The 21989-nt window shown below is 37.9% G+C and overlaps 2 protein-coding genes across 4 annotated transcripts in view; both read left to right on the top strand.

Moving 5' to 3' along the window:
• dab1b (DAB adaptor protein 1b) overlaps positions 1–4410 on the top strand; it is a 50726-nt gene extending 46316 nt beyond the window's left edge. For all 3 annotated transcript variants that reach the window (XM_084121110.1, XM_084121109.1, XM_084121108.1), the window contains 4 exons: positions 105–626; positions 710–807; positions 1120–1222; positions 2897–4410. In XM_084121110.1, coding sequence (XP_083977236.1) covers positions 105–626; positions 710–807; positions 1120–1206 — 707 coding nt within the window. In that variant the 3' untranslated portion in view covers positions 1207–1222; positions 2897–4410. The remainder of the gene's footprint in view (positions 1–104; positions 627–709; positions 808–1119; positions 1223–2896) is intronic.
• A 9777-nt stretch (positions 4411–14187) lies between these two features.
• The window catches only part of c8b (complement component 8, beta polypeptide), a 32400-nt gene continuing 24598 nt past the window's right edge, over positions 14188–21989 (top strand). The window contains exons 1-4 of the mRNA XM_084119129.1: positions 14188–14340; positions 15015–15129; positions 18301–18451; positions 19995–20136. Coding sequence (XP_083975255.1) covers positions 14276–14340; positions 15015–15129; positions 18301–18451; positions 19995–20136 — 473 coding nt within the window. The 5' untranslated portion in view covers positions 14188–14275. The remainder of the gene's footprint in view (positions 14341–15014; positions 15130–18300; positions 18452–19994; positions 20137–21989) is intronic.

Below are 21989 nucleotides of genomic sequence, written 5' to 3'. Positions count from 1 at the left end.
TCTATTGAGAGTTACTCCGTTCCACTTTAAAATTTATTTTTCATCAAAGTGCAGCCAATTTAAAAACAGTGGCATTAATGAAACTGGTTGTTCTTGCTTCTCAGGTTATATGACCATGAGTACTATCCAGGCTGCTCACTGGACCCAACAATCGTTTGCCTCCCAGGCTGGTCCAATGGCCTTCGGGGTTCAGGCCCCATTGCAAGTGGCCCAGATGCTTCCTGGAGGCCAGCCTGTGATTTGGGGTCAGGCTAACCTCTTCCACTCTCCAGCAACTGGCCAGCAGCAATGGGCATTCGTCCCAGCCCAGACCGTTGGCATGGGGGCACATCCAATTCCAGCCGCAGTGCTTCAGGGTCTGGTCCCCATAGCTGCCATGCGCCCCCACTCCTGTGAACCTCCCGAGGCTTCGTCCAACATCATGAGTCCTCAGCACTGTGTAGATTCTAAGCACACCCTAAACACGGACCCCCAGGAGCAATCCATAGCTGTTCACATCTGCACAAGCAAACAAGACACTGCACAGCCCTCTGGGAAACAGATCATAGACTGCGCTGCTGAACTTGACTTTTCACAGATGAGATTGACTTCAGGGTCATCGATATCACCATCCCCAACTGACTCTTGTGAGTTCAAAACACTACGGCCAACGATTGAGATTTATCATGTGACATGCATTATTCTTACTCATTTGATTCCCTTTCCATAGGTGCTACTCCTGGTCCTGAGCAGGACACCATGTCCCCTTCAACAGAGCCATTACTCCTGGCTGCAGAAGACAGCTCAGTCAATGAGACAGACGTTTTGGTAATGGTTATGTTTGTTTCACAAGAGATTTTTGGTCAAACCTAATATTTTCATTCTGTTGATAATAAGTTGCAACTACATGTCAACTAACTGTCATTAGAGTATTAGTAGACTGTCTGCTTAATATCTGCTAACTCTTTATTGTGATGCTCCTCCAACAGACATTCTACTGACTATAAGTAACTTTGGAAGTACATGTCAACTTATAATAGTCAACTAATACTCAACTAATACTCTAATGAGCTGTGATTCAGCTGGTTCTAAGGTCTTTTTTTGTTTTTAATCAATCATCTCATTCTCTCTGTCTTACAGGAAGCCTGTGCTCAAACTCTCAGCACTGATGAGATGCCACCAGATGCTCAGATAAGCCTTCCAGACACTTCACAGCTAGATGCCTAAGAGAGATGTCTTCTGGGTTAGTTTCCTCTCTTGCTCACTTCCTTCAAAATAATATATACAGGGTTTCCAATCCTCCTCCTGGAGGGCCACTATCTGGCAGAGTTTAGCTTCAGTCTTAATTAAACAGCTAATCAAGGTCTTTAAACCTTCTATGTGAGTGTGTTGGGGTTGTAAATAAACTCTTCAGGACACTGGCCCCCAATAGAGCAGGATTGAACAGCCCTGTTCTACACAAGGGTTTACAGTGCAAGAAAGGTGTCAGTCTTCAGGTAAAGCTATTGCCTCTTAGGGCCAGATTTACTAACAGCTTACTCCAGCGCAAACCTTCTTTTGGCGTTAAAAAACTACTGTCAGGATTTACTTAAGACAAGCAGTGAAAAATTTGCGCTGAAAAAGGCGTGGACAAGGTTATTTTTGTAGCTGAACTTATTGCATATGCATTTGTAGGAGTTTCCCTTTCAGACGCAAAATTTATGGGAGGAGAGTTTTTAAATGAATCATGCAAAGTGATTTACTAAGGTTTGAGCTAGTCAATTTACTGGTGTTTGCGGCATTATTTACCTAAAAGCATGTCTTAAGGCCCGATAAAGGCCCATATACCAGCTTCCTCTTGTGCTGATTGGTTGATTACCTGAACGTGCTCCTCCCGAACTTTGTTACATAAAACTTCATTTAGTAGACCGTCTGCTTAATATCTGCTAACTCTTTATTGTGATGCTCCTGTGATTCATCTAGTTTTAAGGTCTTTTTTTTGTCTTATGGTCTTAAAAATTAGTGCTGAAAAAGGCGTGGACAGGGTTATTTTTGCAGCTGACCTTATTGCATATGCATTTGTAGGAGTTTCCCTTTCAGACGCAAAATTTATGGGAGGAGAGCATTTAAATTAATCATGCAATTTACTAAGGTATGGGCTTGTCAATTTTCTCCCGATAAAGATATAGTTCTAAAAGTCGTTCTCAAAATTAAAGAATAGCAGAGTTCACACCACAGCTATAACGATAATGGCATAGAGAAACAATATCATTGGAATCACTTTCAGAATGATTTTATCCAGCTGATGAATTATAAAAAGATTGACAGCCAATCAGAATCCATCCTGCTGTAATGAGCTTGAGCATTTAAAGTAACAGACAAGCCACGCTTATAATAAACAGAACGAGATTTTCCGCTGGTGTGGACGATAACATAGTTCTCTTCATAATTATCGTTCTTGGTGTGAACGGGCCTTTAAACCAGATGCTAATTTGCGCTGCTCTTGGTAGATTGAGTTGGTCATTATGGAAATGATCCGGCTGCATCTGTGTTCTTGAATGTGCAGTAGATCACGCGCAGAACTTTCCATTCCCATCGGCGCTAATTTACCCTGTTTAGTAATGTTAACCACAATTTTTGCAGATCTTGGATCCAAACAAGTGTGTTACAGCAGTAGACCTTCCTTCTGTCAGTTTTAGACTCAGGTAGAAGGGTTACCACAATAAAGGTTTAAACTACAGCTGTCTCTCATTTTTATAATACTGTTAGAAAAACACACTTTGGTGTGCCAGTTCCTCAAAGGGGCTTTACTTTTTTTTTTAAATTACATCCCTCGTTTGTAAACGCAAAGTTTTTTTGGTCTCTCGTGTCTATAAACTTTATCACTTTAACTTTATTTCTTTGTTGACTAAACCTGTATTTGCATGTTCATCCTTAGGAAGAGTCACCCTGAACAAAGAGAAGAGCACTGTGAGAATCCAAAAATCACAGTGATGCAGATGGGACGTAAAATAACTGTGTTAAGCTCTGTGGGACATTTCACAAACTCTGATGACTGATAACAGAGAAAGTCAAATCTATTTTAATAAATAAAGTGCACCTTTACCGTCTACAAGTAGCCACTGTCTATTAAAATGAATTTAAAATGAAATATTTTTTGTAAAATATTACTAAGCTGTCACAATATGGGAAAATGGACCAGTAAGATCAAAGTTTAACTGCACTTGGAGATTCATTTCAACTGATATTTGTAATGCACAGAGATACATTCAAGTTTTGATTTCTTGACTGAGGTGATTTTATCACCTATGAAGTTGTGTAGTTGCAAACTGCATATAAAGAAGACAAAAAGCATTGGTAAAAATAATGCTGCTTTTCTTTTTCTTGGAAGGAATTATACTGTATGTTGGCATTGTGGTGAGGCTTCTTACATTGTTTTTCTTTTCTTTTTTCTTTTTTTTAAAAAAAAGCAAATTGACAGACATTTTCTTTTAGATTTTATACAATGATATATGTTTATTTAAAAATGAACATTTTTAATAAGAATTTTCAAATAATTAAAATATCTAACATTTTCTAGCTTCAGTGTGTATAATGATACCTTCAATGTTATATGTTTTTGAATGTCAAAACATATTTGTTGAATTTAAAAAAAAAATCTTCTGTTTTGAGGTTTGATTTACTCTGTGTTGAAAGTTCAGTGTGGTTCATGAGCTATACTGTATACATATGTACCTCTTCAGGGTTGATGTTTGTTTTACTGACAAACTATTCCATTCTGCATTTTCCTCTGTGAATCTGTCGGAGTCGAAGGTCCTTGTTAAATGGCTTCAAGTGTCATTGAATCAAGAAGTGTTGCAGATAAACCGATTCAAAGACAGTTACTATCTGGATATCTGTCTACTTTATTACAAAAAAATATATTTTTTGTTGTACTGTAGTCCTTTTCTTTTTGATGATAAAAATGTAAGAAAGTGCCATTTTAAGTTTTGTCCTACTCTGTACTGGTGCATTTTTAGTTTGCCTTATTTTGTCAAGTAAGAAAAAGGAGTAATCATGGGATTTATAGATTGATATAAATTCCATTTGATTTAATAAAAAACATGACTATATGTAGCTAATTATCATTAAGCTTGATTCAATGATAAATCCTGAAGACTAACAGCAAATCAACTGAAATAAAGCAAATATGTTGGTGTCATTGGTTAGATTTGTTTACATCACATTTTTTTATATTTACAGTCCACATGATTTTACTTTTTCATTGGGCAAAATATAATTGTATGTTTTCATAAATCACTCCACTTAACATTGTTGATGTCATTATTTTAGATTTTGTATTAAGTTTAAGGTTGATTCTTACACTAACATACAGTGTAAGATTCAACAGACTGTGTATAACTCATTCAGCACATGCTCATTAAAATTCACTCTCTGTCTGAGAAAAAGGAGTGCAATTGTTTCACTTTGTGAGTTTTCTAAACATCCTGAAATTTTTGGATGTCATTATTTTTTTCAGCTGGCAATAGTTCTGCTTTTTATTTCTATTTTTATCTCTGGATTAAAAATTAAAATTCAGCATGAAACGAACGTTGCGATAGTCTTTTGTTTCTTGTGATATTGCGAATGCTGCAATCTCATTTGAATTGAAATTGAATTGAAATGCCTTTTATTGTCACTATACACATGTACAATGAGATTAAAAGCAAATCCTTTTCCAGTGCCAGCATGAAAGGAAAACGAAACAAAAGAAGATATATAACAACATAGAATTAAATAAGTAGTGCAAAAGGAGAGGTAAATATTATCAATATTATCAAAAGTATTAAATATTAAATATTGCACAGTAAGTGAATAGAAGAATGTTGGGGGGTTGGGGGTTAGACTGTGAAGTCAGTGCATGTGCGAGTTCAAAGTGGTTACGGCTTTTGGGAAAACAACTGTTCTTAAATCTGTTGGTCCTTGTTCTAATGCAGCTGTAGCGTCTCCCTGAGGGCAACTGGTTAAACAGATCAAAGCCAGGGTGGGAGCTGTCCTTGATGACGTTTTTCGCTCTGCTAGGGCAGTGGGAGGTGTAAGTGTCCATCAAGGAGGGGAGAGGGCAGCCGATGATCTTCTGTGCTGCCTTGACTACTCTCTGAAGCCTCTCCCTTTCTGCCACGGTGCAGCTGCTGTACCATACTGCGATACAGTTCGTCAGTAGGCTCTCGATGGACGAGCGGTAGAAGGTCAGCAGCAGGTGTGAAGCCAGGTTGCAGGAAGCAAAGTAAAGTGTGAGATGCAGTGGCATAAAGCACGCCGCCACTGGACTCTAGAGCAGTGGAGACATGTTCTCTGGAGTGACCAATCACACTTCTCTGTCTGGCAATCCGATGGACGAGTCTGAGTCACTCTTCATGCTTCAGCATGTCAAGACATGTTGGACAATTTCATGCTCCCAACTTTGTGGGAACAGTTTGAGGAAGTTCCTGTTCCAACATGACTGCGCACCAGTGCACAAAGCAAGGTCCATAAAGACATGGATGAGCAAGTTTGGAGTGGAGGAACTTGACTGGCCTGCACAGAGTCCTGACCTCAGCCCGACAGAACAGCTTTGGGATGAATTAGAGCGGAGACTGCGAGCCAGGCCTTCTCGTCCAACGTCAGTGCCTGACCTCACAAATGCGCTTCTTGTAGAATGGTCAAAATTCACATAAAAACACTCCTAATCCTAGTGGAAAGCCTTCCCAGAAGAGTTGAAGCTATTATACTGTAGCTGCAAAGGTACTCCATATTAAACCCTACGGATTAAGAATGGGATGTCATTAAAGTTCATATGCATGTAATGACAGGCGTCCCAAAACTATATATATAGTTACACCGAAATTTCCCATCTACCATACTTGTTCTGCATGAGGAAAGAACATGCTCAAGGTTAGCTGGCCTTCTACAGAGCGTGCAATTGGGGCTTTCTGCCACCCCACTAGTATGAGGTTTGATGGAGTAGGTGTCATGCATGGAATACAGCAATAACTTGATCCAGTGCTCTTCCATGATAGGACATGATAGGACTTCAGTGTTAATTCCTCTAACTTACGGGGTATTGTTCCATAGGTGTTGGTCAGATCAAGCCACAGGACTGTCAGGTCACTCTGGTTCCTCTTTGCATCTTCAATAATCTTAGAAATTATGCTGGTATGCTCAAGACAACCAGGAACCCCCCGGACTCCCCTTTTTTGAACTGATGTGTCTGTATACTTGTTGTCAAACATGAAAGTGGTCAGCCTTTCAGCTAAAATCCCCAAAAGGATATTACCCTCTACATTGAGGAGTGATAAGGTACCAAACTGACTGATATCTGTGGAATTCTGCTCTTTCGGGAAGCAACAAAACTCCGTAACCAACCAATCGTCAGCCAGGAAGTTCTTCCTCCATGCCACGTTCAGTGACCTCCAGAGTCGCCTCCTGAGCCTTTTGACACTGCTTGTACACATTATACGGTATACCATTTATTTTGGCTTTCTTAAAGAAGTTGTTAATTTCCTGCCAACTTGGACCTTCTAGTCCAAAAGGAAAAACTGGTTTTGCCGGTTTGATAAGTTTCTCCATCTTTTACAACCTGGGGTCTTAAGTGGCTTGGAAATAGCACAAAAACTCTCAAGTGCCAGGAATACTTTGCAAATGGCACGACAGACAGTACTTTTCTCCAATAGTGTACAGGAAAGTGGCACTCGCAACTGAGAGCAGTGGCTGATGGCTATGTGTTAGGTGTAGCTTTAACTCTTGTTAGTTGTGAGCCTGCAGTGGTTGCTAACTGTCCTTGCTACTGACTTACTGTATTGCCTTGTGCAGGTAAATAAATGGTATTAATATTGTCTCTGTTTTTTTGCTCTATCCAGTGGCCTGTTTCAGAAAGGAGGTTCAAACAACTCTGAGTTAAAACTTGAACTCTGAGTTGACTTACCCTGAGATGGGAAACTCTGAGTTTTCGGTTACAGAACAGCTGAAATGAGTTAGTTCAATCAACTCTGAGTTGACTGACTTCTTCATATTTCTCAGCAGAACTGGATGAGCTTCTGCAAGCACATGGAGAGTACGAACATTATTATTATTATTTTAAATATCGGCTCCAGCAGCGAAGGACAGAGAGTTAGCTAGGGAGAAAATAGTTGCTTGAGTCAATACGTAAGTTTACATTTTAATTACTGTTATACAGTGATGGGTGTAATTAATTACCAAGTAATCTAAATACTGTAATTTAATTAAAGGGATTACTCTTAATTCTTCTGTAATTTAAAGTAAAATCTGATGTAATTGCATTAGACTATAGAACAATTCTGTATATTTAACATACATTTTTTAAAAGGTATATTTTTAATGTAACCTTCTCCCTCTACACACTTTGGTAAATTCAAGAATAGTTCATGCAATTGTATATTGTTTATTAGAAAGCATTAAAAGTGCAGTTTCTTGTCTCTCCTTGTATTGTTCAAGTGGTTGATGTTGATATGGGATATAGTAATTAGTAATAAGTAGACCAATACTTTCTAAAGATAGTCATTATTACATTAATCTAATTACACTGTTGAAGATGTCATTTGTAGTTAGTAATTAATAACTATTTTAGAGTAACTTACCCAACTGTTACAATATCAGAGGTGAAACTGGAAGAACAGTACGTTATTCAACCTAATTTTAATGTTCATGTAGGTGCAATCCTGCAGGCATTAAAAGAACATGGCAGCAGCTGAAAATTAAATATAAAAACATAATTCAATCAGGTAAGGCTTGAGCATACCATGGGCTACCTGACTTTACGTTTGACATATTAAATAACTAAATAGCATACAGTGTCTAGCAGTGCAGCAGCATTTTTGGCTGAGCGAATTCCTGGAGGGACTTCATCAGAGCCAGTCACTCCCGAAGATCCAAGGACCTTCATAAAATGTAAGAGGTTTACATGTGTTATTTTTTATAAAGGCTATTTTTGATATTTCCATTTATTTTACTTTGGGTTGGGTTTTTTGTTGGTCCCAACAGATTTTGATGGTAATATTTGTCTTTTGGAGCCTCCTGTCCCAACAGAACCCCAGACAGTCGTAAGTCGCCTACTCAATACACCAGAAATGATGACAAATAGTGCTATAAAGTGTACTCGACCAAATGCTCATCTTCACAGGACGATGGGGATAAAGAGTTTCTGCTGCCACAGAGAGGCCTACAGAGGTAATGCTAATATTATGTGTCTACACATCAAACAATCTACACATTCAGATTGTTTCACATTTTTATGTGGAGTAGCCTATAGAATGTAAGTTTAAATCTAAGTATGAACAGGTATTCTTATCCCCACCCCCCGCCCCCCGCCCCCCGCCCCCAGAGTGTGGAAGAACAGCAGGAGGACAGTCCATCAACTTCTGTTGCACAGATGAACAGTTCAGTGATTTTCAGTAATTGCCACAGTTTAATTCTGTAGAATTTGTTTAGAACTACATTATGTAACTCTAATCTACTACTGTATTTTCAGTTGCAAGTTAAGAAGTTATATATAGAAAAAAAAATTGAAAAAAAACAGCAGTAAAAATAGCAATATTTTATTTATTAATAAAAGATTACTGTTATTAATAAAAATGTACTGAAGAAATGCACTTCCTCTTTTAAAAAGGGGAGGAGACCGAAAGAAACTCTGGGTTTACCGAAGAGAACCTGCTCCAGACCAGGTTAGGTTCACAGAGTAAGTTAACATGGTAACTGACTCTGAGTATAAGTTACCTCTCTTTCAGAAACGGGCTTGACTTACTCTGCTTTCTCAGGTTTGACATACCTCCCATTCTGAAACAGAAATCCCAGAGTTTCCCTCATTTCAGGGTTAACATATTTAGAGTTAACCTCCTTTCTGAAACAGGCCCCAGGTCGCACTCACTCATGATTATATGTTTGGTCATTATGTAGGCCTATGTTTATTAACCACTGTCTTTGCTGCTGATCTTCAGTGATCCAATTCAACCAAACTAAGCAAAAATGACTAGATAAATGTCACATTTGTGTTTTGTTTTTTGTTTTTATTGCTGAAATGTAACTGTCATATTCCCTAAGTCTTGGTTGGACTTTTGTTACTTCCTGTCCTGTGTGCCCTGTTGTAGTCCTGTGTAGTTTTCCTCTGTTGATTAGTCTACCCAAGTGTGTCTTGTTAATTTGTTATCTTGTTATGCTTGTTTGCCCCTGTGTATATATATAGCCCTTGTGTTTCTCTTGTGCTTTGTTAGTCAATGTTTGGTGTTCCCCATGTGTATGTTCTCGATGCTCTCTGTGTTTCCTGGTTGTTGTTGTTGTTGTTGTTGTTGTTTTTGCATTTTTGTTAAACTCTTGTTAAACCCAATTAACAATTACATATACAATATTGTAATGCATTTCTTGCTTTTAAAAGTAACTTTCCCCAGCACTGGTTGTGGACATACTGTACAACTTCAGCCAGTTTGTCTGTCATTGTTATGTAGTTGTTGTTGTTTTTGTTCTGTGTGTGTTTTTAGGCATGTATTAAAACTATATAAAAAAAAAAACTCTCAATACATTCGTAAATAGAGATTACCCTTACGAAAAAGAAGTTTATTCAATTCTATTAGTATATTTTTAAACTAAAAATAAGAAAGTATACTTTCAGTCTACATTTTATGGCGCTTTTCCACTGCATGGTACGGTACGGCTCGGTTCGGTACGGCACGCTTTGGCGCTTTTCCACTGCATGGTACGGTACGGCTCGGTTCGGTACGGCTCACTTTTGGCGCATTTCCACTGCATGGTACGGTACGGTACGGCTCGCTTCGGCACGCTTTAAATGGTACCACCTCTGTTGAGGTTCCAAGCGTACCGTACCGATACTAAAATGTGACGTGAAAACACTGCAGATCACTGATTGGTCAGACAGAATCATCACTACCAGCGTCATTGTATTTACGACATGAGACACTAAACCCGCTAGATTTAAATAGCTAGTAGACAACAGCCAGCGCTGTAGCGCCTGTTTTAAAAGTATTTGCTTTAAAAAAAAAAAAAAAAAAGTATAAACTTCAAAAAAAGAAATGGCTGAATCGTGGTCAGTGGACGAGGTGCAGACGTTCCTCTCGTTGGTTGCCAAGGAGTGGATGGGGAAACACGGAATGAAAAATTCGCATTTAATATGATGATGTCATGGCAGTAGAGACGGCAACTATAACGATCAGTCCCACCCACTTTGAAGCGGTACTAAATGCAGTGAAAAAGCAACCGAGCTGAAGCGAACCGAACCGTGCCGTACCAAGTTGGGTCGTACCACGCAGTGGAAAAGCGAAGCGAGCCGAACCGTTCCGCGCCGAGTCGAACCGTTCCGTGCCGAACCGAGCCGTACCATGCAGTGGAAAAGCGCCATTATATACTTCTCAAAAATATTCTTTATGTACTTCTCAGAAATATACCTAAAATTACACTTAAGTGTACTTGACTTATACTGAGAGAAAAGTCCAAGTATATTTGGCCTGTACTTGTACTCAATCTTTTGATCGAGTAGCCTATTAAAGGGACTATGTGTAGCTTTTTAGGTATTTTATTATCTAAAATCAATATTTTTATTAATAAATATGCCCTCAATGGTGTACAAATACCTATGCCAATGATCAGACTAATCCTCGTAAACGAAGAATTTATTATCTTTATATACATGGGACAGGTAGGTCCACGGAGGCTTCCATGTAGTTCCGCCATCTTGAAAAAATATAATAGCAGAGAGGGACAAAAAGTACTAGGCCAACGCGTTTTCGTTCAGAGCCAGCGTCACGTGACTGAAGCCAGCAGAAGCGGAGGAGCAGAGCAGAGAGAGGCACTTGTCACTGCTGCGGAAAGTTTAAAAGGATGCACTGCACGGTTATTTATACACCGTTCATTCATACATACATATGAGTCACAGGATAAGGAGTCCTCGTCGTCGAAAAAGTCCAAAATAGACCGTAAAAGGAAACGTGACCGGAGATTACAAAAACAAGGGTTAATGTCGGGATAGCTAATGCAGGAGAAAGCTTTTAAAAGAGACGCTGAAGTTTCCTGCTTTCTTCTTGACAGGTAGCCGAAGTCAATGTTACGGTCTTAATTACAAGCTTTTTTTTTCATTGCTTGGTTGCGTACTTTATTATATAGATAGTAGAACATTTATAGTTAAAAGTTAAACAGGTTCTTTAATGAATAGCAGCTATTGAGTAAAGTAACGTTAGAGAAGGCTCTGATGATGATGATGATATCTAACAATGCACGTACTTCAAAAAATATAACGAGTAAAGAAGGCATTACTACTAATTACCATAGTTAATGTTTTTCACAGTCAGTAATTCATACTGTAGCATTCTTTTTTTCGTTGTTTCAAGTTTCAGTTTGTTTTAAATAACAAACCTGTTCACCCTAAGAAAAACTCGAAGTGCTATTATAAGACATCCTGTCATAGCTTTTTGGTAGTGATGGGTCGTTCGCGAATGAGCCGGATCTAAGAGCCGGCTCTTGTAGGTGAACGACGGGAGCCGGCTCGCATATCTGAAGAGCCGACTCTATTTTTAAAAATATAGCCTATAGAAATTAAATCATTATGTAGGCTAATAATGAAATAATGAATGATTTTAATTGTATTTAAAATAATTGACTAATTCAAAAACCAACAAAAACATAATTATATAGGCCTAAAGGCACACACACATTTGTTTCGACTGTCTGATCAGCCTCACATTCTGTTCCTGTCAATCATACACGCGATGTCAACCAATTAAACTGCATGAGGGAGGGCCGAGCTAACTCACAAACACACACTAGAGATGCGGATAAACCGCGGATCAGGCGGATGACGTGACAAAAAATAAAATTTTAATTAAATTCGGGCGGGTGGCGGTTGAACCAATCAAATGAAAAAAGTTTGCCACTAAGCAAACCAGCAAACTATTAGCCCAGCTGTCAGTACTATTGGAGGAGGCCTAAACGTCTCTGGGTTAACCCAGACTGCCTGGGTTATTTTGTTATTTTGTTTCGATATTAGTTATATTTTAAAACAGCCAGTCGTAGCCTACCACTCGTGGAATAGGCATTTAAAAGAGAGACAGATTATGGTCTGATATGACTCAGAAATGACATCGGGCAATTGCAGCGCAAGATGTTCAGAAGAACACAAGAGCTAAACTTCTACAAGCTCAATAACATCCACATAAAAAAGAAAAAAGAAGGTAAGAAAAATAGTCAGTCATAACTTTGCCCATTAATTAGATGTGCAAGGCAAGCAGACAAGTTTTTGGGTTGTTATGGACAATTAAAAATGTGAATATTCACGTTGCACAGTTGTGTGGTGGACTTTCAGCGAGTTAAAACATATATTTTTTAAAGAGCCGTTTGTGAGTCAAACGAGCCGGCTCACGAAAAAGAGCCGGAATGCCCATCACTACTTTTTGGTACATAACGGTTACCGTAGATGCAATGCGCATTTGAAAAAGTGAGGCGCTGGAGAGCATTATTCGTTTGAATGCAAAATACTATTTCACCACTAGATGGGAGAAATTCCTACACACAGTCCCTTTAAATATACTTTTTTTTTTTTACATAGTTTTTCATACACTGTCTTATGAAACTTACATTGTTTGAAAATATTGATTAGAATACATATAAAACAGATGTTTCTAATTCTGTGTATCTGAATTTTTGTATAAGCTAGTCCACTGGTAGTGCACATAGGAATTTACTTTAATTCTACTTTACTCTTTCCCCACCATTGACTGAGTTTTCCAGCTATCCATGTTTTCACTGTTATACGGTAGGGGGCGCTATGACATCTTCTAGTACAGAATCTCCGGATCAAAACATGAAGCTGAAGAAGCTGAAACAACTGTTTTTGAAGAAGATTGCTCACACAAATGTAAAATAACGTGATCATCAAACATTAAACAGCTTGTAAATCAAAACTTCTTATTGTTTCCACAATGAAATGAAGCGTAACCATGAAGAGAAAACGACCGTGAAGCTTTGGGGGTGTTGGACTCGATCTACTCCATCTGTGTTTCGATCACGTTTCTGAATCTGATCAAGGAGAAGTCTTTGACAAAAATGAGATTTTCTCAACTTTTTTTGTTGAAAGTGTTGCCTTTCTTTATGAAACTTACCGACATTCAAGTGTTGATTAAAAAAAGGATGCATGAAGCTAATCAAATGTTTTTTAAATTAAAGTACAGTTAAAGGTATTTTTCAAGTAGGCCTATAAAAAAATATCTACATTTGAACATAGTAGTATACAGCAAGTGCAAAAATAATATATAAATAGTAAACTATAAGTATAATGTTAGGCTATGTTCACTTAAAGAAAACTTAGTATAAACTACTAAACATTGAGAGTACACTTTAGTGTGTACTTTCATAAACTAAAATTTGTACTACTTATTAAAATAGTAAACTAAGTAGTTTACTACTCTTACACTTATAGTACACTAAATGTATACTTTTATATACTAAAAGTGGGCAAATTTAGTCCCAAGCAGTATTAAAATAGTACACTCACTTACAAGTTTACTACTTGTACATATTGACATTCGTATAGGCTACTTACTACATAAAGTATACTTAAAATATACTTGAACATTACTTAAGTATACTTCATAAAATGAACTTGAAGTATACTTTTTTTTCATAAGGGTAAGCAGTGCATTAAGTTGCATATTAGAAAATAACTGCTAAAAGCTTGAAAACAATCATACTTCTAGAAAAGCATGTAAATTGAAAAAATAAGGGAAAAAGTCTGAAAAACAAAGAAAAGAAAATAATGTAAAAGAAAGTAATTACTCAAGTCAGTAAATGTAAATAAGATCATTAATGTTTAACAGAGAGTCCAATGGTTACATTGAATGCCCCAAAACAAACAATTTTCTATTGATTCGGTCTGTTCGCTTTGATTGGACTCATTTACGAGAAATCAAGACTTCAAATAACACATCCTGGAAAAGCCTGAATGCTTGAAGGTTTTTGATTTGTTCTACCCATAAAAGGAAAACACATTAAAATACATTAGATGTTATATTTTTAAAAAGTTAATGTTATTTGATGGCTCAAAATAAATGTATAGTTTTATTGCAAAACATTGCTAGTATGAAAAATGAAATGCTCTCTAATACAAGTAATTTAATATTATAGAGGTGCACGATTTAACTGCAGCACTGTCTGTTGTGTATTAAAGTGGACGTGTATGAATGTTGTCACAGATTAGGGGAGGGGCTGCTGGGTAGGTTTGAGGGTTTAAGGTCTGTTAGTGTGTTATCCAGTCTACTATTATCTAGGTTTACTTGGCATTACAATGCAAAGATTTCTAAGAGCTAATTCAGCTTACAGCGAAACAATACTTTTTCTGGGCATTATATGGTACGTAGGAACATTTTACTTTATGAGCATGAATGTACAGTGTATTTGCTTGGTTTCCACTGTTCTAAGTAAATGCTTCAGTTTGAAGGATGATGTAATTATTTTGGTCAGTGTGCACTATTCAGAGAATTGTTGACCATTTAGTTTTGTGACTGTGGTGTTCAGTGGACTGTAGACAGGAACATTATCAATCTGTTATTATAAAATAAAATATACAAAAATACCAATAATTTTGGGGGAAAAAACAGTGAACCCCTCTTTCTCTCATACATTTTATCACACATTATCATACATATGACAATAAAAATGATCGGTAACACTTTACAATAAGGTTCATTGGTTAACATTAGTTAAAGTATTAACTAACATGAACTAACCATGAGCAATACATTTGTTACATTTATTACAGTTTTTATTAATCTTTGTTAATGTTAGCTGTTCATTGTTTGTTCATGTTAGTTCACAGTGTATTAACTAATGTTAACAAATACAACCTTTGATTTTAATAATGTATTAGTAAATGATGAAATTAATATTAACTAAGATTAATAAATGCTAATGAAACTAATGAACCTTATTGTAAAGTGCTACCAAAAATTATCATATTACTTTCATAAAGAGCTTGATGGTTTATTAAATAAAATAAAATAAAAACATGAATCTGCTTCCAACAGTGCTGTAGTGCTTTGTAGTTCAGGAGACGCTGTACAGCCGCCCAAAGCCCCAGTGGACTGTTCACTGTCTGAATGGTCTCCATGGATGCGCTGTGACCCCTGCTATAAGAAGAGGGTGAGCATTGTGTTCTGAATATTGTCTGGTTGTCTGTCTGGTCCTTTATACTGTATGTTTATTAATTTATGTATCACCAAAAACTACACTAAAGGCCTATTTATACTTCTGCGTGAACTCATGCCGTAGCTACGTCGTAGGCTGTGTGTAGCGCGCGTACCCTTCGGCGTACCCTGACGTGCACCTCTCCAAAAATTTAACAACGCGTCAACTCTACGCGGACGCAAGCGCTGTGATTGGTCTGCTAGGACCGCTCCCTCGGGTTTCACACGCTCCCTCTGCATGTGCGTCAACGCGGACAACAACGCAGAAGTATAAATGAAAACCAACGCGTTGCCTACAGCGTAGAGGCTACGGTGTGAGTTCGACGCAGAAGTATAATGAGGCCTTAACACTTTTGGAGTGTGCAGAGGAATATAATATTTGTTATAAATATTTTCTATTTATATTATTTTCTGCACGTTTGAGTTTCAGCAAGAACCAATGAGGTTCATTTTTGTGTTACGCAGCACGTTTGAGCTTCAGAAAGAACCAATGAGGTTCATTCTTGTGTTACGCATCACGTTTGAGCTTCAGAAAGAACCAATGAGGTTCATTTTTGTGTTACGCATCAAGTTTGAGCTTCAGCAAGAACCAATGAGGTTAATTCTCGTGTTACGCATCAAGTTTGAGCTTCAGAAAGAACCAATGAGGTTCATTTTTGTGTTACGCATCAAGTTTGAGCTTCAGCAAGAACCAATGAGGTTAATTCTCGTGTTACGCATCAAGTTTGAGCTTCAGCAAGAACCAATGAGGTTCATTCTCGTGTTACGCATCACGTTTGAGCTTCAGAAAGAACCAATGAGGTTCATTCTTGTGTTACGCATCACGTTTGAGCTTCAGCAAGAACCAATGAGGATCATTCTCGTGTTACGCAGCACGTTTGAGCTTCAGCAAGAACCAGTGAGGTTCATTCTCCTTCTACGCATCACGTTTGAGCTTCAGCAAGAACCAATGAGGATCATTCTCGTGTTACGCAGCACGTTTGAGCTTCAGCAAGAACCAATGAGGTTCATTCTCCTTCTACGCATCACGTTTGAGCTTCAGCAAGAACCAATGAGGTTCATTCTCGTGTTACGCAGCACGTTTGAGCTTCAGAAAGAACCAATGAGATTCATTATTGTGTTACGCAGCACGTTTAAGCTTCAGAAAGAACCAATGAGGTTCATTCTCGTGTTACGCATCAAGTTTGAGCTTCAGAAAGAACCAATGAGGTTCATTCTCGTGTTACGCATCACGTTTGAGCTTCAGAAAGAACCAATGAGGTTCATTCTCGTGTTACGCATCACGTTTGAGCTTCAGCAAGAACCAATGAGGTTCATTCTCGTGTTACGCATCAAGTTTGAACTTCAGAAAGAACCAATGAGGTTCATTCTCGTGTTACGCATCACGTTTGAACTTCAGCAAGAACCAATGAGGTTCATTCTCGTGTTACGCATCAAGTTTGAGCTTCAGAAAGAACCAATGAGGTTCATTCTTGTGTTACGCATCACGTTTGAGCTTCAGCAAGAACCAATGAGGTTCATTCTCGTGTTACGCATCAAGTTTGAGCTTCAGAAAGAACCAATGAGGTTCATTCTTGTGTTACGCATCACGTTTGAGCTTCAGCAAGAACCAATGAGGTTCATTCTCGTGTTACGCAGCACGTTTGAGCTTCAGAAAGAACCAATGAGGTTCATTCTCGTGTTACGCAGCACGTTTGAGCTTCAGCAAGAACCAATGAGGTTCATTCTCGTGTTACGCATCAAGTTTGAGCTTCAGAAAGAACCAATTAGGTTCATTCTTGTGTTACGCATCACGTTTGAGCTTCAGCAAGAACCAATGAGGATCATTCTTGTGTTACGCATCACGTTTGAATTTCAGCAAGAACCAATGAGGATCATTCTCGTGTTACGCATCAAGTTTGAGCTTCAGCAAGAACCAATGAGGATCATTCTCTTGTTACGCAGCATGTTTGAGCTTCAGCAAGAACCAATGAGGATCATTCTCGTGTTATGCAGCACGTTTGAGCTTCAGCAAGAACCAATGAGGTTCATTCTCGTGTTACGCAACACGTTTGAGCTTCAGCAAGAACCAATGAGGTTTATTCTCGTGTTACGCAGCACGTTTGAGCTTCAGCAAGATTCAATGTGGTTCATTCTCGTGTTACGCAGCACGTTTGAGCTTCAGCAAGAACCAATGAGGTTCAATCTCGTGTTACGCAGCACGTTTGAGCTTCAGCAAGAACCAATGAGGATCATTCTCGTGTTACGCATCACGTTTGAGCTTCAGCAAGAACCAATGAAGATCATTCTCGTGTTACGCATCACGTTTGAACTTCAGCAAGAACCAATGAGGTTCATTCTCGTGTTACGCATCGCATTTGAGCTTCAGAAAGAACCAATGAGGTTCATTCTTGTGTTACGCAGAACGTTTGAGCTTCAGCAAGAACCAATGAGGATCATTCTCATGTTACGCATCAAGTTTCAGCTTCAGAAAGAACCAATGAGGTTCATTCTCATGTTACGCATCACGTTTGAGCTTCAGCAAGAACCAATGAGGTTCATTCTTGTGTTACGCATCACGTTTGAGCTTCAGCAAGAACCAGTGAGATTCATTCTCGTGTTACGCATCAAGTTTGAGCTTCAGAAAGAACCAATGAGGTTCATTCTCATGTTACGCATCACGTTTGAGCTTCAGCAAGAACCAATGAGGATCATTCTTGTGTTACGCATCACATTTGAGCTTCAGCAAGAACCAATGAGGTTCATTCTCGTGTTATGCATCACGTTTGAGCTTCAGCAAGAACCAATGAGGTTCATTCTCATGTTACGCATCACGTTTTAACTTCAGCAAGAACCAATGAGGATCATTATTGTGTTACGCAGCACGTTTGAGCTTCAGCAAGAACCAATGAGGTTCATTCTCATGTTACGCAGCACATTTGAGCTTCAGCAAGAACCAATGAGGTTCATTCTCGTGTTACACAGCACATTGAGCTTCAGCAAGAACCAATGAGGTTCATTCTCGTGTTACGCAGCACATTTGAGCTTCAGCAAGAACCTATGAGGATCATTATTGTGTGTCAAGCAGGTGCAGTTAAGCTTCTGTTTATGTTCACTGATCAATGTTTTTATTTTTCTTTATGTTCAGTATCGCTATGCCACACTTATCCAGCCGTCTGAGTTTGGAGGAGAGCCGTGTCATTATCATGGCAGAGAGGAGGAATCCTGCACTGCTCCATCACGATACTCCTGCCAGAAACCCACTCCTCCATGCCAAGGCTTCCGTTGTACTACCACAGGTGACCTTCACACCACCATCGTCCCTACGCATAGCAAAGAACTGTAATACATACAGGGCCTAAACTAACTTTTTGCCACACCTGCCAATGGCTGGTTACTGCAGAAAATGTACCAGCCATAAATATTTTTAACCAGCCATGAAACTGTTTTTGCAAAAACAGGTAGTTTTGACTCAAAAATTTTAGATACCATTGAACATCTACATTTTTAGATACAGAAAATTGAATAAAGTAGGCTAATCAAATGTAAAATAACACTACATATTGACTGTATAAATTAAACATATATTAATCTTTATTAAAGTAACAAAAGAAATTCAGTCAAGAGCAGGGAGTAATTTTAAACATTAAAAACACAGACAGCAGCAGATTTAGAGTGCTTTAACTTCAAGAGCGAATGTATGGATCCAATATACTGATACATACTGTACATACGTTTCAACTATTTACATTCAAGACATTACCAACTACGTTTACTAGGATACTTGCCGAGTCGGACATTTATTTTTTAACATAATTATGTGTGTATTTGTCCGTTCAAGCGCAAGAAGACGAGAAAGAGAGCTCAATTCAGTATTCGTGTGCTGTCTGAGACATGCGTGCTTCGGATGTTTAAACCTTCCACACAGCACGCGAGTAATGAATTGAATTCTCTTTGGCTTCTTCTTACACTTGAATACAAGGTTTAAGCTTTTGTTACAATGCAGCACAACATTGCATTGTTAGAATTCATAAAAATGTTACAGGCCAACTGGCAATTGACACTGTTTCATATGCTCGCCAACACAGATTTTATATAAATATTTAGGCCTTGTATATATATATATATATGTGTGTGTATGATTTCAATCGTGGCTCCTAAATGCAGCTAAAACTTAAAACTACTTTCCTCAAGCTCCGTTTGCAGAATTGTCATGCCAAGTTGTCCTCTTTCCCCTAGCCATGATCATGTCCATATTCTCCTCTTTCGCTTCCTCCTCTTTTTCAGCACACATAAAAAACACAATTGCCGAAGTGTGATTTATCTTGCTCTGTTTGTTCACCACTTACACATGCTGATGATGTTTTATTCTTCTACACTAACTTGTGTCGTAGCCTACGATTCAATAGGTGTCATCATCGTACAGTCTACATACATGTTGTACCCAAGTTTATTAGATCCAGTGTTATTTGTAATGATCTTATTGGATTGCACAGTCTGTAGCGGGCATAAGAGGGCTGATCAAATTTATGAATTGTTAACAGCTTACTCAAATAATAAGTCTGCTATTACATATTTAATATGTAAGTGGTTAATTGTAAAAGTAGTGTTTAAAAAGCTTTTATTCTGCATGTTATTGATTGGTTTAACATTAATAATGTTACATTAAAACATAAAAAAAATAGTAGTCATGGTTTTCAGTGTTATTATTTGCTTATAAGTTAATCAGAGTTTCTTGTTCATTAGTAGTTTCTAGAATGTTAATGCTGCATTACTCATTTGTTCCTGCAATGTAATAATTAAACAAAGGACACAAGTGTGACAGCTGTGTGTGTGTTACAGGTCGCTGTGTGCTGGAGGGTCTTCGCTGTAATGGCGATGATGACTGTGGCGATGGTTCTGATGAACAGGGCTGTATTAAAGTGTACAAAGCATGCAAACAGCCAACTGAGGAATATTATGGAATCGAGAATCTTGCCAAAGGGTAATACACTCCTTTCCTGGTAATGCTATGTTGACCTTTGGCAAGTTTTACCCTTGTGTTTATAGTTCATCCAGTAGCATTGTGAGCAGAACAGACCAAATTCAAATAGTTGTCCAGGGATAATCTCCCTCCACTGCAGTTTCATTTACTAATTCAAATGTGTCATGTTGTGTTGTTTAAGACACAAAAACGTATTTTGGCGCATTGTTTTAAACTGAATTAACATCCTGCTGACCCTTTGCCACAGGTTACTATAATGACCTAAATCATGCATAAATTAAATATTGTAAAGCAATATTCATTTTTGATGGAGCAAATGTGGGTGTTCTTCCCCTTGTGAAAGAGAATTGATTAATTGTATTGTCACGTGTGGCTGTAGTAATGAAGCGCATAACGAAGAAACTCAAAGAATAGACTTTAATCCAATAATAAAGGAACAGGAGATAACAGGGAGCAACACAACCACATAAACTGAAACAAGACCGAACAAATAACTGAGGAAACTAGAAGCTTAAATACACCAGGAGAGTAATCAAGGTCAGAACAGAAGTGTTAACTAATTCAGAACCAAGGAGACCAACTAGGGAACTAATAGGCAAATTTTACGGGAAATAATATACTTAAGTATATAAAAATACACTTAAGTGTAAACCTGTTAATGGAAATTAAATTAAAATGTATTATAGTTTAAATGCTGAACTTTAGAGTGTGTTTTTGACCTACTTAAAGGACAAGTTCGGTATTTTACACTTGAAAGCCCTGTTTACAGATCGTTTCTGATGAAATAGAACGGTTAAGATTAAAATTTGGACACATGCTGCTGTCCCGAGAATTTTAGGTTTCTTTCGCTTCTCCCCCCCACCTACAGAATGGCAGCCTATGGGCACTGGAACAATCCTTCCAAAAAACCCATTAAACTTTTGTTTACAAAGAAGTGAAACTCACCGAGTGGTCAGGGGTGTTCACTGATATGCTCACAAAAAAATCGCTGCAAAAGATGCTTTCCAACAGGTTTTATCGTAGTTTTTGTCCAAGTTTTTTTTTTTTTGTGTTTGACAAAAACTACGATAAAACCTGTTGGAAAGCATCTTTTGCAGTGATTTTTGTGTGAGCATATCAGTGAACACCCCTGACCACTCGGTAAGTTTCACGTCTTTGTCTTTGGCTGCCATTCTGTAGGTGGGGGGGAGAAGCAAAAGAAACTAAAATACAGATTAATGTAATTTCTATTAAAACTTGTATGTCATTTAAATATATTTGTCATGCATACATTTGTAATGACACAGTTTAGCACAAATTTAGTACATTTAAAATATATTAACTTTAAATATATTTTTGAATAATTCACCATACAGTTAAAAATATAATCAAGTAGTTTACACATGCTTTAGGATGTTAGTCAAAATCAAAATAAGTGTCCTTAATAATAATTATAATAAAAATAATACATTTTATTTGTAATGTGCCTTTCTCAGACTCAAGCACTACAGCATGTACAGAACAAAATAATCAAACATGGGGGAAAAATACAAATATCACAAAAAAAAATACACAGCAATAAATTATAAATTAATAAATTATAAAAGCTTGACTAAAAACATGTGTCTTAAGAAGTTTCTTAAACCAGTCCACAGAAGCCTCATCTCTAATGGATGCAGGTAATGCGCGTTATAGGAAAAGGCCCTTCCCCCCATGGTTTTTAATTTACAACGAGTCTGACACAGAGAGCCAGCAGAGCGGAGAGAGCGAGCGGGAATGAATGGAGGAACCAAGTCACAGATGTCATCTGGAGCCAACCCAACTGCTTTATAGGTTAAAATCAGAATTTTAAAATCAGTATGTGGCTGAACGGG

Source organism: Abramis brama (assembly GCF_963993115.1).
Source record: "Abramis brama genome assembly, chromosome: 7".
Classification (NCBI taxonomy): Eukaryota; Metazoa; Chordata; class Actinopteri; order Cypriniformes; family Leuciscidae; genus Abramis; species Abramis brama.
Note: the sequence above shows the minus strand (reverse complement) of the source record. Positions and strands in the feature narration are given on the sequence as shown.